The sequence below is a fragment of the Anguilla anguilla genome, chromosome 6 (genome assembly GCF_013347855.1).
Source record: "Anguilla anguilla isolate fAngAng1 chromosome 6, fAngAng1.pri, whole genome shotgun sequence".
NCBI classification, from domain to species: domain Eukaryota; kingdom Metazoa; phylum Chordata; class Actinopteri; order Anguilliformes; family Anguillidae; genus Anguilla; species Anguilla anguilla.
In genome coordinates this window covers 51,169,224-51,184,823 of record NC_049206.1, presented here as the reverse complement: position 1 = coordinate 51,184,823, position 15,600 = coordinate 51,169,224, and the positions used below count along the sequence as shown (strand labels likewise).

At 48.4% G+C, this 15,600-nt stretch overlaps 2 protein-coding genes across 3 annotated transcripts in view; one reads left to right on the top strand and one right to left on the bottom strand.

Annotated features, from left to right (window-relative positions):
* Nucleotides 1–9,587, top strand: part of med23 (mediator complex subunit 23) — a 31,590-nt gene extending 22,003 nt beyond the window's left edge. For both annotated transcript variants that reach the window (XM_035422626.1, XM_035422625.1), the window contains 8 exons: nucleotides 634–850; nucleotides 2,633–2,869; nucleotides 3,623–3,788; nucleotides 4,367–4,439; nucleotides 4,931–5,145; nucleotides 6,968–7,088; nucleotides 8,233–8,364; nucleotides 8,768–9,587. In XM_035422626.1, the coding sequence (XP_035278517.1) occupies nucleotides 634–850; nucleotides 2,633–2,869; nucleotides 3,623–3,788; nucleotides 4,367–4,439; nucleotides 4,931–5,145; nucleotides 6,968–7,088; nucleotides 8,233–8,364; nucleotides 8,768–8,968 (1,362 nt within the window). In that variant the 3' untranslated portion in view covers nucleotides 8,969–9,587. The remainder of the gene's footprint in view (nucleotides 1–633; nucleotides 851–2,632; nucleotides 2,870–3,622; nucleotides 3,789–4,366; nucleotides 4,440–4,930; nucleotides 5,146–6,967; nucleotides 7,089–8,232; nucleotides 8,365–8,767) is intronic.
* Nucleotides 9,588–14,323: 4,736 nt separating this feature from the next.
* LOC118229730 (A-kinase anchor protein 7-like) overlaps nucleotides 14,324–15,600 on the bottom strand; it is a 34,356-nt gene continuing 33,079 nt past the window's right edge. Inside the window, exon 8 of the mRNA XM_035422028.1 lies at nucleotides 14,324–15,598. Within this exon, the coding sequence (XP_035277919.1) occupies nucleotides 15,525–15,598 (74 nt within the window). The 3' untranslated portion in view covers nucleotides 14,324–15,524. The remainder of the gene's footprint in view (nucleotides 15,599–15,600) is intronic.

Here is a 15,600-nt window from a genome sequence, read left to right as displayed (position 1 = left end):
AATGCTTGCAGAGATCTTGCTCCCCGCTTTGAAGCAAAGCTTGAAGACGTTAACCGTAGCTAGCAACGGTTGCTATGTACTGGAGTGGTTGCTTATTATAAACGGAAAACAAAAAGCAGCAACTTCGGAGTCTCCTGTTGTCTCTGCAGGACCAGGGTTAGAGAGCACTCTTAATGAATGTCGGTAGGACCAGGTCAGCAGACCCACTCCATGTTCCTGAGACCCCTGTCCCTCCTGCCGTTGACCTGTGTACAGTCTGACATTTGAAAATAGCTAAAGGTCGCTCAAAACAAGAGCGGCGAACCTTACGTTGCAGAGCAGATGCTATAAGCAGACCTGGGTCAAATATATATTTGTTTTGGATTCAAATACTTTTCTACACTTTACTGATCTTGCCTGGTGTATTGGAACCAATGAAATACTCTCAAAAAGTGCAAACCCCGCCTTCTGATCATATTGGCAGGCTCAATTACTCCAGGCAAGATCAACAGAGCGCAGAAAAGGTTATGAATCCAAAACAAATACGTATTTGTCCCAGGTCTGGCTATAGGCAAGGTTTTTGGCCTACGTAGGGCAGCGTGAGCCTTTCCGCCGGTACCAGTCCCGGAGGGTAACGTGCTCCGCTCTCCGCAGAAATACCCGGAGAAGCTGTACTTCGAGGGCCTGGCGGAGCAGGTGAACCCGCCCCTGCAGCTGCAGTCGCAGTACCTGCCCATCTACTTCGGCAACGTCTGCCTGCGCTTCCTGCCCGTCTTCGACATCGTCATCCACCGCTTCCTGGAGCTGCTGCCCGTCTCCAAGTCCCTGGAGACGCTGCTCGACCACCTGGGCGGCCTCTACAAATTCCATGGTGAGCCGGCGGCCCCGGAAAACTCCCGCCGTTCCGCGCGTAGGCGGGGCTAGCGCAGCTCGGCCCCCCCCCGCCCGAGAGCGCCACTCATCCGTGGGCTGAGTCGTGTTCCTCCCGCCTAATTACCCATCGCTCTTTGCTGCTGTTGTCAGACGGGCGTAATCGGGGTTTGGCATTTTCCGGTCTTTTCGAGCGTCTCCGACGCGCGCGATCGATTTTCAATCACGACGCCGTTGGTCTGTTGTGCTGCGGCAAACGGAAACCTTGTGGGGAAAGTCACGGGCCCCGCAGATGATTCCGGAAGGGGTTTTTGCGTCGCTGGTCCTCGTAATTCCAGCAGAAAACCTCTCGAGCACCGCGCAGCTGCAGATGAGACGTCTCGAGACGGCTCTCACTCAGACTAAGAAAATCAAGCCCTGTGAAATCAATTCACACGCAAAGACAGAATCGAGAGCGATCCTCGATGGCCGACTGTACTTGAGAGATTCAGTCCGGTTCCTGTTTAAAAATTCAGATGAACGTAGCTGGGTTTCTCCCATTCTCGGTTTAATAGCATCCAGTGCATTTCTGCTCTAATGTACTTCTGCGGATCCCATTGTGATTAAAAAAAAAAATTAACGGCCAGATGATAATATTCCTATTCAGAGAAATAATTGGACCCAATTCGTCGTCAAAGGAGGCACATGATCAGCCCTGTGGCGTCTAAGCTCTGTGTATCGTATTGTCTTGCGACAGCCATGGAAACGTAGGAACACAATAAGCAGCATTCAGGAAGTACAGTAGAATCTCTGAGTTGCAAACACACTGGGAGTGAAGGTGATTCAGAACTTTGAAATTGCAGTTCTTGCATAACTGTAGCTTTGATTCTTAAATAGTCTGCTTCTGTCTTGTAGGTACAAATCATGGTTTATGTAAACCAGTAATCATGCCAGCATAATTTGGCATCTCATTAGAGCATTAATTAGGCCTATTTGTCAGCTGTCCAAGAGATGTGACCCCTTTATTCTAGGACTTTGTATGAAAAGCTGTTCATTGTTCCCCATTCTATTCTATTGCAAATGAAAGAAGACATGCCCCTTTGTCTAAATGGCAGTATTTAGAGCTGTTGATTTTTATCAATAGCCAGTGTGATTTGCTTCTCACCGTTCTCACCTTTTTGTGTTATAATAAAGAGCTGTATGTGGATGAGACGTTACTGCGTACGCTACTTCTGGGTTTATGCCGCATTGGGTTGACCGGTCGGTATGTAACAGTGAGGATCGTTAGAGGTTTTACTGTAGTATGGAGGCTCCTTTTTTGTTTACCCAGCTTAGACGCTGGTTCTTAGTGTGGTGATTTGCACTGGATCGAATCTCGAACATACAAATCCCAAACGAGCGAATCCCAAACGAATCCTAAAGTGTCAGTGGTGTTGAGGAGTCCCGTGGGAAGAAGGGTGATTGGTCGTAGCTGCGCTTGTGGGATGGTCTTAGTCTGACTGGTTTGCCCAACCTGCTCAGTAGCTCCCCCTCTGGTCGATTAGATAACTACACTAGTTGCACAGGAGAAGGAGCTTCATAGAAGGTTTGTACTGTCCTGATTTGACAAAGGACATTTCTAGATCGCCTGAAATTAAAAGTTATTCCAAAAACCAGTTAAATGCTAAATTCTGTTGAGTGAAGTACTGGTAATGCCATAAAATTTAAACGATTTGTTTTGTGGTTAACATAGCCTTTAGCCTTCCCCTGTCGTTTGCTGTGGTGAAGCATACAGTGTTGTTTTGCTTTGGCGGTGTGGCTGCAGATCGGCCGGTGACCTACCTGTACAACACGCTGCACTACTACGAGATGCAGCTGCGCGAGCGCACCAACCTGAAGCGCAAGCTGGTCCACGCCATCATGAGCTCGCTGAAGGACAACCGCACGCCGGGCTGGTGCCTGAGCGAGACCTACCTCAAGTGCGGCATGAACCCGCGCGAGGACAACGCCTGGGTGCCCGACGACACGTACTACTGCAAGCTCATCGGCCGCCTCGTCGACAATATCCTCCCCCCGCTAGCCCGCCGTGCTCTGCCCTGCGTTTATCTTTAAGGGCCGGGCCGGAGAAAAGGGCGTTTTATCTTCTTTATGAGCGTCTTCCATCTTCGGCAAACTCGCGAGCCTGTGTTAAAAGTCTGAAAAACTTATAGTTGATTTTGATTTGATTTGACTAGTGGATAAAAGACAGAGTTCTGCGTTGTCTAAAATGGAATGGCACAGTGAAGTCGAAAACTTATTTCCATTGTGGTCTCTGATGATGAGAAGAGAATGAGGGCAAGATGACTTCAAGACTGTATAAACGCAGTCGAAATTGCATTCTAAAAACATTCGCAGAATAACATCAAAAGAAAATCACATCCGTTTTATCTGCTAACCTATTATACGTGCACTTTTTCTAGCATCTTCTAGGCTTTGCTTTTCTCTTAAAGCTCCCTGACTTGGCAGTGTTTATGATGTCTGTGGGTATCTTGTTCCTTTCAGAATGCATCTTTAAATGTGCCACTCAGATTAAGGCTAAAGCACTGTAGTTTTGCTTATGTTGTATGGCGTCTCAGTTCTATGTTGAGTCAGTTTTGCATTCATTCAGTGTCAAGTCTGTGCTGGGAAGGAAGTCTATTCCAAAACTATAAAAAAAATACTAGTGAAGCTGTTCAGCCTTTTGTACACTTGCAGTGAGCTTGGCCTTTGATATCAAAAACACTGCAGAAGAAGAAGCTAGCCGTTCTTGCAGCTGTGCTTCCTTGACTCCCAACACCAATGGCAGGCAAGTCCCCCGGCCCGTTCCCCAACTGCGACTGGAGGTTCAACGAGTTCCCCAACCCTGCGGCCCACGCCCTGCACGTCACCTGCGTGGAGCTGATGGCCCTGGCCGTCCCGGGCAAGGAGGTGGGGAACGCCCTCCTCAGCGTGGTGCTCAAAAGGTGAGTGGGCGGGGCCGAAGGACTCGTGGGCCAGCCAATGGGAAGACGCGTTGTTGCACGCTCCTGTCCCTCCGTGCCATTTAACATCCTTTACACTGCAGCCGGAAAACCAAAACGGCTCAAATAAGACGGATTGCGGGCTGTCAGAGACCGATGTAGATGAGTCATGCTGTGCAGGTTAGCGTGTCTGGTGGGAAATTAGCCTTGGGAGCGACGAGCGGAGCGGTAAGCCTGGAGCCGGGCGTTTTCTGAAAGGGCCAGGCGGTGGAGCGACCCGAGCGCCGCTCGTAATTGAGTCGGGTCCGCCGCAGCTCCTTCGCGGGAGCCGTCGCCTTTCTCGGCGCGGGATCGCGGCTCGGACGAGGCCGCGAAATCGTTTTCTTGTCGTCTGTTACCCGCCGGAGGAGCCCGTAATTGAAAAAATGCTGACAGCGTGCGGAGTCGCCGCGAGCGCATGTTAACACGCGTCTGTTCCGGAGCGTGACACGCCGATGCTAATTGCCCTCCCCCTCCCCCTCCCCCTCTTCCCTCTTCCCCCTCTCTGTCTCCGTCTCCGTCTCTGTCTCCGGCCCCGACAGCCAGCCCCTGGTGCCCAGAGAGAACATCACGGCCTGGATGAACGCCATTGGACTCGTGATCACCGCCCTGCCCGTACGTCCCCCCCCCCCCCGCCCCCACCACGTCCTCACATCCTCCTCGTCGAACGCGGACGCCGGCTCACAAGGGCCCCTGTCTGCGGCGTCCGGCTCGGCGTTAATGGAGAAGTGATTTACCGCTCCGCGTTAAAAGATGAAAAAGACAACCCTGTCACGCCAAGGACGCCGTGCGACCGACCGCTCTATTAGAATCAATCTGTCACTGAATATTGGAGCGAAGTCAGTAAGACTATGATAAATAACTATGATACATAAATCCTGTAAAGAATGATAAAGGAAGGGGGAGGTTTAGTATTCATAAGCTAGCTTCACAGGCCAATTAAGTTGTATTACTTTTCTTCTTGGCGGTTCGCAGGGTTTTTTTAATGTAAATTGTTTGGTCGTGGAGCAGCTGTCCAGACTGCTCCTGACCGCATGTCTGTAGAACTTTCCGGAAAGGACGCTTCCCCTGGTCGGGTCCATCTGTCTGTCCGTTCCCATTTCCAGGAGCCGTACTGGGTGGTCCTGCACGACCGCATCGTGAGCGTCATCAACAGCCCCGCCCTGACCACGGAGACGGAGTGGGTGGGGTACCTCTTCCAGCTCTTCGACTTCACCGCCTGCCACCAGTCCTACTCGGAGATGTACTGCAGCTACGTCCTGGCGCTCGCCCACGCCGTCTGGCACCACTCCAGCATCGGGCAGCTGTCCCTCATCCCCAAGTACGGCCGGCGCCCGCTCTGACGCCCTCCCAGTTTGGGGTTTAGGGTTACGCCTGACGCGGGGAGAGGAGGGGGCAGCTTGGAGGGGGGGGATTCAGCTGGGAGGCCTGCGAGCTGGCAGACTCCAAGGCACGCATTCCTGGGCTCACAGAGATTAAACCCCCCCCTCGTGATTTATAGCGCCTGCTGTCACCACGCCGCCGCGCTCAGGCTCGGAGAAGCAGGGTCCAGACCGACGTTAATTAGCATGCTGATTAATTGCTTAACGCACACTTGCGGTCGGCCTTGTGCTGTATGGAGACCCTTACGACGGGCGCGTGTAGACGCGTGTGAACGCGCTCCAGCGCTCGTGGCGGTTTACGAGACGGCTCGTCCCCGCCGGAATAAGGAGAGGTGGTTCGGTGTCGGGCTTCCCTGGAAGGAGGGCTGCACAGGCAGTGTGTAATTGCATAATTGCAGCTGAGCTCCAGTAAGTGCATGGTGTTCCGCACAGCATTTAGCATTTTCCAAACAACAGCGAGAGCCACATTCCTTTTGAGATTTTACTCAGTATTTCTAATCATTTGTTTGACATTGGCAAGTATAAAATCTTTTGAAGGCTCTGAATTTGGAATTAGCAATATCAAATAATCTCATTTTAATATATGAATGCCTTCACAGGCACCCCTTGTTCAAATGAACATAAAATCCTCATTAGTGTACCAGTGTAGCAATGAAGGGTGCTAATGTGGCTAGCTGTCACACGTGCAGGTAACACCACCATTTGGTCCCCCGTGCTTGGGAGGTGACAGTGAGTTTGGCTTTTGCCGGGTTGTGTTTTCTTTACACCTGAGGCAACGCACACCTGGCGGTGCCGGGGGTCCCACCCTCCGTCAGTTAGGGCGGTGGGCGGAGCTGTGCCGCCAGGGGTCCCGCCCTCCGTCCGTCAGTTAGGGCGCTGGGTGGAGCCACACCACAGGTGAGAGCGTCCGCTGTGCCGCGAGCCACAGCGACGCGCTCTGCTGCCGCAGACGCAGGACGCACTCTCAGGGGACTGGCCTTTCCAGCGCGGGCCTTGTTCAGTGCTTTACTGCAGTTTGGTGCAGTGCAGGCAGGCAGGCAGGCAGGCAGGGGCTGGGGCTGTAGCCTGGAACTCTAAGCCTGAGTCCCAGGTATGCTGCTGCTGATATAGTTTCAAACTGGGCTCCTCGCCTAAATGGCTGTAATATCTGACCATATCTGGCTCTGAAGCGCAAGATATGCACTTTAAGCTGCCTTGTTTTTGACTTGTTTCATTCCTGGAATTGTGAGAATACCAAGTATTAAGCGGTTTAAATGTTACATTGTGTCGCTCGTCAGCATGAGCAGCCCAGGGTCACATCTAAACTGAAAGCTATTTGCTTTCAGAAATTGCTGTCTGCTAAAGTGACTGTAACGTTTTTCATATTTTGATATGCTGCATTACCGAACATTTGAATTATTTACAAAATATCTCATGGACATCTTTAGAGATGTGCTGTACAGCCAGGTTGAACGCAAGAACAGAAGTCCACGCAAGCTTGACTCCCAAGTAGGTTGCCGCTAATGCAGTTTTAAACAGGGCACGTCACCTGAATTTCTGCTAGCACCAAATGTAGCTGTGCAAAGCTGGGTACGTATAGTAAACAGGCTTGTTTTTGAACTGTGAGAAGACCGAGAGGGCTGTTTTAAATGTTTTGTAACGTGAGCCGAGGTGCTAGTGGCACCCCTCCCAGAGTCCTGCTTTTACAGCCAAGCTGAGTAAGGAGCGCGTAAATCCCCCCCGCCTGTCCGTCACCTGAGCCATCCCCGCCCCCTTTCCCAGGTTCCTGTCGGAGGTGCTGAAGCCCATCGTTAAGACGGAGTTCCAGCTCCTGTACGTGTACCACCTGGTGGGGCCCTTCCTGCAGCGCTTCCAGCAGGAGCGGACCCGCTGCATGCTGGAGGTACGGGGCCGTCGTGATGTCGCTAACGGTGCTGAGGAGCTCCACCAATCACGTAATACATTGATGGCAACCAGTAAAACAACACCGGTGGTGATTGGTGGATATTTTCTAGATATTTCCTGGCTAATTACCCACAAGGCTGGAATTATAGCCAGAAAGTATCCACCAGTCAGAGTCGTTCTATTGGTTGTTACCAGGATACTCTGATTGGTGGAGCGGTATGGTTTCCATCACAACCGGGTCCTTATTTTGTTATCCTTGATCTGGATCAGGAAGCGTCCTTCAGTCTGTCTCCCACTGAAAGTGTGATGTGTGATGGGAATTGGGGAGTGTGCCAGGGAGTGTGCTTTTCTCTGTCTCTTAGTAAACGTGGAGCCTGGAGAAAGAGGTGGAGAGGGGACCTGCTGCAGCCGTCGCCCCCCCCCCACACTCTCCTTTACACTGTCACTATGTCGTACGGGGGAGGCAGTCCTCCACAAGCACAATTGCTTGGTGTGGGTTAATGGTGAAGGCCATAATACAGACAGGGATCTATGATACCATCTTTTTGAAGGAGCGCACCCCTGAGTTGAGAGATTTAGGAGCGCGCTAATGCCCCCTAATTAGTAGACATGCTCCTAAATTATTTTTTACAGTCTTCAGGAGCACCTGCTTCTAAAATGGGAGCACTGTAGAGCCCCGACAGACATTTGGAGTGTCTAAGTGAAAAGGGGTCACGTAGCAGTCAGTCTGTCTCTGCCCTCTTTCCTCCCTCTCTTTTATCTTGTCTTCTTTGTGCATCTCCCCTGGGCTGCTCTCTCTCCTCAAGCCCAATCGCGGCGGATTGAAATGAAAGGGAGGACTGAGCGACCGACGCTACGCTAGCTCTTAGCGTCCGCAGCTCAGGGTCACGTCTAACCTGAGAGCAGTCTGCTCTGTTACGAGCTTTCAGAAAGCGCCCTCTCTACAGGAACCGTACTTTCTCAGATGTTTTAATGTGCCGAGTTTCAAACATTTGACTTATTTCCGAAATATGGACATCTTAGCGGAGATAGAGCCTGAACACAGGAGAAAAGAAGCTTGTGTAAGTCCCTGTTGGGAGCTTTCTTCTGTTCTGACTCTGATTGTGAAGTTAGTGAGGGTGTTCCCTTTGGATGTCCCGCAGATCGGAGTGGCTTTCTACGAGATGCTCCAGACCGTGGACCAGCACAGTCAGCACCTGGCCTACATGGACCCCATCTGCGACTTCCTGTACCACGTAAAGTACATGTTCACGGGAGACAGCGTCAAGGACCAGGTAAGCACACCTCCACCCCGGCTCCTCGGAATCGGTACCCGAGCTTGCTAAGGAGCGCACGCACCAGTGTTGCATTCATCCATTTGTTTTTTTTTTCCCCCCTGGGATTCCCCATTCTCATTGTTCCTCTCGGTGTGATGCCCGTTTCACTTCTCGTTCTTAATTCGGGGTGTTGTTTTCCATTTCGCACACTTCAGCTCCTGTTTGCTTTGATGTAGCTCAGCGTTCAGTTCGACCGCTCTCCTCTCTCTTATCGCTAACTGGCTAGCTTCCACTTCACGCGTTATTGCGCAACAGCAGGCTGTAATTTAGTGAAAAACTCTGGCTTCAAGTGCATGTTGGCCCATTTCCTGGGGGAAGAAATGTGGGTAATGTAGTTTTTCTTTTTTCTTTTTTGTCTCAGGTGGAGAAGATCATCTGCACCCTGCGGCCGGCCGTGAAGCTACGGCTACGCTTCATCACGCACAGCAGCAAGATGGAGCCCGCCGCAGCCGCCGCCGCCGCCGCTGCGGCCGCCACCGCGCCCCAGCCCCCCAACGTGTCCTCCCCCGCCCCCCAGTCCGGCACGGGGCCCGTCAGCGTCCCCCTGTCCGCGGCTCAGTAGCGCCCACCAATCACGGTCACCGCCGCCACACCCCAACCACTCTGAGGGCCAATAGCCAATCGGTCGTCAGCTAAGGGGACGGTCACACGTCCCCCCCTCCGTCTGCGGCCCGGTCAGGCGTCAGTCCTAGAGGTCGGTCACACTGTCCGTCTCCCATTTGCATCCACCAATCACGTGTCAGCCCAGGGGACTGTTGCGCCTGCCCCCCCCCCCACCTTCCCCCCTCCCGTCTGAAAACAACAGTAACGCTGAAGAACCACCCGCATGGCGGCTTCACCCTCGTCTGTCTGGGGCGCGGTGGCGTCGCCCTGTTTCCAGTCGGCTGAAAGGATATTTTCTCAGCGTGTGACAGAGAATGTGGCCTTGGGCAGTCCTCTCCGGAGTCATGTGATCCGAGCCGGCCTCTGGGGGCTGTCAGAACCGCTCGGCTCCGTGACTCAGCGCCCGGGGTGCCCGCAAGGGCCTCGTTTCCAGCTTTATTTTTTTACTTTGTATTTGCGAACCTTTTTGACCTAATGACTGCATTTTACTTTGCCCTTTCTACGGCATGTTAACCTTTTTCAGTAAATGCACAGAATAAATTCAGTATGGCTCATGAGCCTTAACGAGCCTCAATGTTTCCTAGTGTGTGAGTGTGAGTTTGTGTGTGTGTGTGTGTGTGTGTGTGTGTGTGTGTGTGTGTAAGTGTGAGTGAGTGTGTGTGTGTGTGTGTGTGTGTGTGTGTGTGTGTGTGTGTGTGTGTGTGTGTGTGTGAGTGTGAGTGTGAGTGTGAGTGTGAGAGTGAGAGTGAGAGTGAGAGTGAGAGTGAGAGTGAGAGTGAGAGTGAGAGTGAGAGGTGCGTGGTGAGTGGTGAGTGGTGAGTGGTGAGTGGTGAGTGTGTGTGTGTAAGACAAGGATACAAGGCTGTCCGGTCTTCTGTTTTATTCTGACCTGAGTGCAATGACACAGAATCAGACTTGCATCGAGCCATTAACCTTTGATGTAGCTTTTGTTCAATTTTTGTACTAAAGTTCCCATTCCAAATCATGTTCCTCTAGAATAATGATAAAGCTTCCTCCGACCTTGATTTTTTTGAATTAATATATTATCCTTTTCGGTTATGAGGAATAAAATTTTTTATGTTTTGGTATTCCTCAGCAGGAAAGCAATTCTAAAATGTTCCCCTGGTGGCTGTTAAATGAGTACATGAATTATGGTGCTGCAGGAAATCTTTAATGGAGGGCGTAGCTGCCACAACATTTCATTTGGAATGGTCCTAACAAACCACTTTATGATTTCACTGAACCGCCTTCTCCCCTGATGGACCATTACAGACCGCACTTACTGCTTCGTTTAATGACACACTGGGGTATTAATTCGCCAGATGTGTTTGTGTGTCCTTATGGTATTAATAATATTGCTTTCAATGGAGATCCTTTGGGTAGAGTAATCAATCAAGCAAGGCTCCTAGGTTGGACAAGTACCTGCAAACATCTCAAAACCAAAAGGTTGTGTTTAACAGTTTTTTTATTCCGCTACTTTGTCTGCGGTAGAAGCATGTTCTAGAAGCTCACATAGCTTTTGGGACATGGGCAGTGGGTTGGTTCAAGAGGTTCCTTTCTAGCCGTGGAAGGCACGGACCAAACCGTGGGGATGTGGAAGTTTCTTAGCAACAGTGGAGGGGTCAGTGTGGACGGCACCACCATCTGTGAAGCTATGCCGCGGTTTTCTTTTCATTACTGTTTTTAATGAACCCGGAAAAAATCTCCCGCTGGTGCAGAAGGCACGCTACATTTTCGGGTGGATGAGCAGTGACCCTTTCCCCCGTTTTGCCGACCGCCTTCAAGAGATTCAGTCCTCCAAAAAGCTGTAGAGAGAGAGAGAGAGAGAGATGCTTCACAGGAGTTGAAGGATCTCTCCTTTCTCCATTGCTGAGCTTAAAAAAAAGATTGCATCTACGGCAGGTGCTCATGAATATTCAGCAGTAGGACCACTGCTGCTTTTTTTTTTTTGCATCTGATTGCAAAGGAATGTCTTGTACCAATCATTTACTTGACTAAAGCAAGGCATTACAGATTCACCTCGTTATGAATATTCTAAAGCATCGCTGTCGTTTTTTCTGGCAGAGACCTGGCGTCTATAGCAGGGAGGGGAAAGAATGCAGAGTGCTAGCGATGAGGAGTCTTCGTTGGAGTCGGTAGATTGAATGGGTGCTTGTAATTGGCTTTGTTTTCTCACCTCAGTTCCTGAAGCCCCAGGGAAAAAAAAGATAAGCGGCCTTTGCAATTAGAGAAATACGTCAGGAATTGTACAGGAATCTCATTAATTATTTCTGCTTTGAATATGGCGACAGAATATCCCAATGATAATTGTGATTGTAAATGATATTGGTGGTAAATACTGCTTTTGAATTTGGGAATACTGCGTTTGCGGAAATCAGCTGTAACCTGAAGCTTGATTTCTCTTGCGGATTTAACACCGTAACACACTGACTGCTCAAATTGTTCAGCCGTATATTGTTTTAAATTGTTTTATTTGAAAATCTAATCTGCATTTTTCATTAATTTTTTTAGACCTCTTACTTCCCACAGCTTATTGTAATCATATTTGGGTTATTAAAAGTAGCTAGCTTTAATGTATTTAACACAAGTATGGGTGTGCGTGTTTGTGTGCATATGTAGATTTCTTACAAGCTTTTTATTTAGGGTAATACTGTGAATCTGTGGATTAAGATAGACCATTTTCTCCTTTATTTATAAAAGCCACAATATTTTTAATTAATCACAACATTTTCTATTTTCATATGATTGAGGGTAGAATTTACATAATCTGTATGAAATACCATATTTGGAAAGCAGTCAGTTACTATTTTTCTACTGTGGAATATCAAGCCTAGAGCCATCGACAAAAGATGCGCTAATTCGGAAATTTCCCAGCGCAAAAGTGGGACACTTATTTGCAATCACTCCTCCAGCACTTGTGGTCTAAATTTGGAATGGTATTCATTCGCCGCGAACGCACAAGAGCTGGCTGGCAAACTCGACACAGATTTCCCATTTCGCAGGCCTTTCATCGACGTGATGAGTCAGCGCGAGCTGGAGAGTTTAGGGGGGGATGAGAGTCGTGTCTCTGCTAGCATGCCTCTCCGGATCCTTCCGTCCAGTGAACCTTTGGCCGTATTGCCTGGGGTCTGTAGTCCTCAGGCACGACGTGCCTGTCCTTTAGCGTACACAATTACAGGGGGCGCCGGCAGAATGAGCCTTCACCGACCTCAAAGGGGAGGAGAAATTAAGTGACTGACTGTGAATTGAACCAATCGTAGTGCCTTGCTAGGGAGACAGAAGCCTTAGTTGGTCCGGGCAGTGCGGTGATTGACAGCACACGAGAGCCGCGTCCATTATGCAGTTCATGAAGCCAGTCAAATGGAGCTTTTTATTGAGAGCCTAATTCCTTTAAATCGTGTAGCAGTGCCCTCCACATGCTGACGCACGTGACCCCTCTCTGTATAATATCACCAGGTAATACCTGTGGGAGGCATGCTGTTTGCACTGTATAATCCTGTCATTTGAATGGATAACAGTCATAAATTCCATTTTATTATCCAAATAGAAAGGTCACAGCTCAAAGATCGGTCGTAAAAACCACTGCTTGCTCGGCAATGAATGGCTAAACTTTGAATGATATATACGTTGATAATCATTGCTGTTCCCACTGCATTCTCACGGAATGACAGTCTGTGATTTCAGATATAAGAACACTATCAGTAATATTGTAGGCCACAGCTTTACCTGAACAACTATCTACAGGATATTGTGTCCATAATTTTGAAGTCTTATACAACCAAATCAATGTTCAATGGAAAAGTTAAGCTTATTTTTTATTTCATACAGAGTGCAGGATTTATGTATCAACACGGCACACCTAATCTGTTCTTGTTGGGGGGTCATAAGATTAATTATGAACTGGCCAACAACAACGTGGTTACCAGAGTCCTTCTGCCAAGACCCCGCCCCCCCCCTTGATCAAGCCTTGAAGCTGATTTGTCGTAACCTTGGAGACCCTGGATGCAAATGAGTGTGCCATGGGTCTGGACCGAACAGGAGCTCAGGAGTCTTTCGGAGTAGTCCTTTCGGGGCACTACGCTTGATTGCGTCTCACTAATCCGTAGAGAGGCCGCGTCGGACAATAACGTGAATGACAATGGCCCCCGACAGGCGACAGCAAACCCGCACAGTCCCTAGCGCTGGCTGAACATCTGCCTCTCGTGTCGAGAGGTTGCTCTCGGGAAAGCGTGAAGTTGTTTGAGAGTGAGAGAGTAATCATTCATCCAGATAAAAGGAAGCGCCCTTGAATGTCTATTCGATGCTTTTCATTGTACCTTTATTTGCTTACATTAGTCAGTGGAAATTAGCAGAAGTCTCTTTTGTTCTTGGTAGGTTAGATTAAATCGGTATAAAATGGCCGCTTCTGAATAACCAGTGCTGAGAATTGACTGTACGTGCCCTGTTTAACGCAACGATGTCCATGTCAGTTTTTCCTATTTCAACGTCAGTTTAGATTTCTCCCTCCACTTACCTGTCAAGTTTGTCCATTGCAGAATGTTTAGTAATTAGAAAACAATAACTGCTGTTTTTAGGTAGCCATGTTCAGGACTTAAATTGGATAGTAACAGATCACAAAAATTGTCTGTGTGTTTTCCAAGTCAAAGGGGAATTTCTCTGATGGTGAAAAGTCTATTTTATTGAACCACGGCCAAAACTAGAAGCAGAGTCAGTTCCCCAAAGTAAAAGATTCACTTTTTACAAATAGATTATGGTTATGAGAAGTCCCTGTCAGAGTCTAAACATGCATCCTCTGTAGAATTATAAATATGTAAACATAAGGTCATATTAAAGCCAGCATGCAATATAGATTTGATAGAATCATGAATGGCTAGCCAGAAATGATGTGTTGCAATGCTGAAATAACTGCATTGAGTGTCCCAGTTTCAGGTTCTTTTTTAGTTAGGTGAGTAGTGAGAAGGCATCTGGTGAGGTGGTAAAATGAGAAAAATTTATAGCCGGCTTTTATTTTAAAGCAACAGACTTTAATTGATGTAATGAAGCATTAATAAGACATGCATTTTGGCATTTAGCTTTGTTTTTATCCATGTAGGCTATTTGCTGTCTAATTTCCTTCTTCACTGTGTGCCCATTATTCCCATTAGAAGTGGTGTCACTTAAAAGTTAAGTGTGCAATGAAATGAGACTGGTGGTGATGTTGACAGCAGAACTGTCTCCCAGACGCATATTCCATTCGGAATTCAGCCGGAACGATTCGCGTAGAACAGATGTACGCTGAATGAGTGGAAAACAGAAATAATGTGTACACTAGGAATAAGTTGGAGCTAACAAATACACATTCAATATTTATTCTTAAATACCTGTCTGAAAAATACACCCTTGGCTGCTTAATGTACTGTCTTCAGGTAGTTGAAGAGTCACCCATGAAGAAACAACGTTTGAAAAATGGCATAAGGAAGCTCATAGGGGCTTTGAATTCTCCACGGATGAGCTGCCACCTGCGCATATCCGCTCTCTGCTTACACAATGCTCCTCTGATTGGAATTTTGTAGCTGTAGTAGAACAGTGTTACGTGGAAAGCCGTATCGGTGAGCTTGCCTGGCTGTAGCATCCTACCATCTGCTCTCTGCCCCCACAAGAAGAGTAATCTGTGATACAGTTTTCATCGAGTCTGACAAATAAAACCTGCCTGGCCTTATAAGAGACACTGGAACCACGCATAATCCCATTTGGCAGCTTTAAAAAGAAAACAACCCACCCTTTTCATGTATTTATTAGGGGTCGAAGCTGCAGGAAACATACTGTTTTTGTTCTGTTTTTTAAATTATTATTATTATTAATGAGTAGTAGTAGTAGTACTGTGTAGTCAACAAACATGTAGAACACAATCCCAAGAACACACACGACTGGAGTGTGACACTTGTAACAATAACATAATTGTAACTTTGAAAATGAGGGTTGGCTGATGTTCAATGCATTCTTGTCGCATTGTTCAAACAGAGCATGATAGTTCATTTCTAAAAGCCCTTGTTCTTTAGAAGAGGCCCAGATACCATTTTAGAAATTGCAGTCCTAGCAACAAGGCGATGTTTTAATCAGCCTTCTCAATTATAGCCACTGCAGAAAGACTTAATGATGGGGACGAGCCGCTGGCAATTTAAGCCTCGAGAGCTTGACTCGGCTCATTTTTGGAGAAACTGAAAGTGCGGTGTGGTATCTTGCGGTGCGTTAAGCTCACAACATGAAATATGCCTGTTGTGCTCTTCGACTGTTTATTAGCTATTTGTGGATCACCCTAGAATGCAGCCCTGTGTTACCTGGCAACACGAGTGGACAGAATGGGAGAAAGTCAGTCTCTTCCCCCAATCAGAAATGCGTGAGACTGTCTTGGTATGCTTAGGGTGGGGGGGACCTTGACAGAGGCTCCTTTCAGACTGAAACGGGTGCACGCATTTGATTTCATCTCACTTGTCTTTAAAGCTTGGAAATGACAAATCACGTGGTATCCATTTTCTTCACCATTCGAAAACCAGAAGTCTAGGCAGATTCATTTTAGTCATTCGCTTGCTCCCATCCCAGTTCCGCCCGACT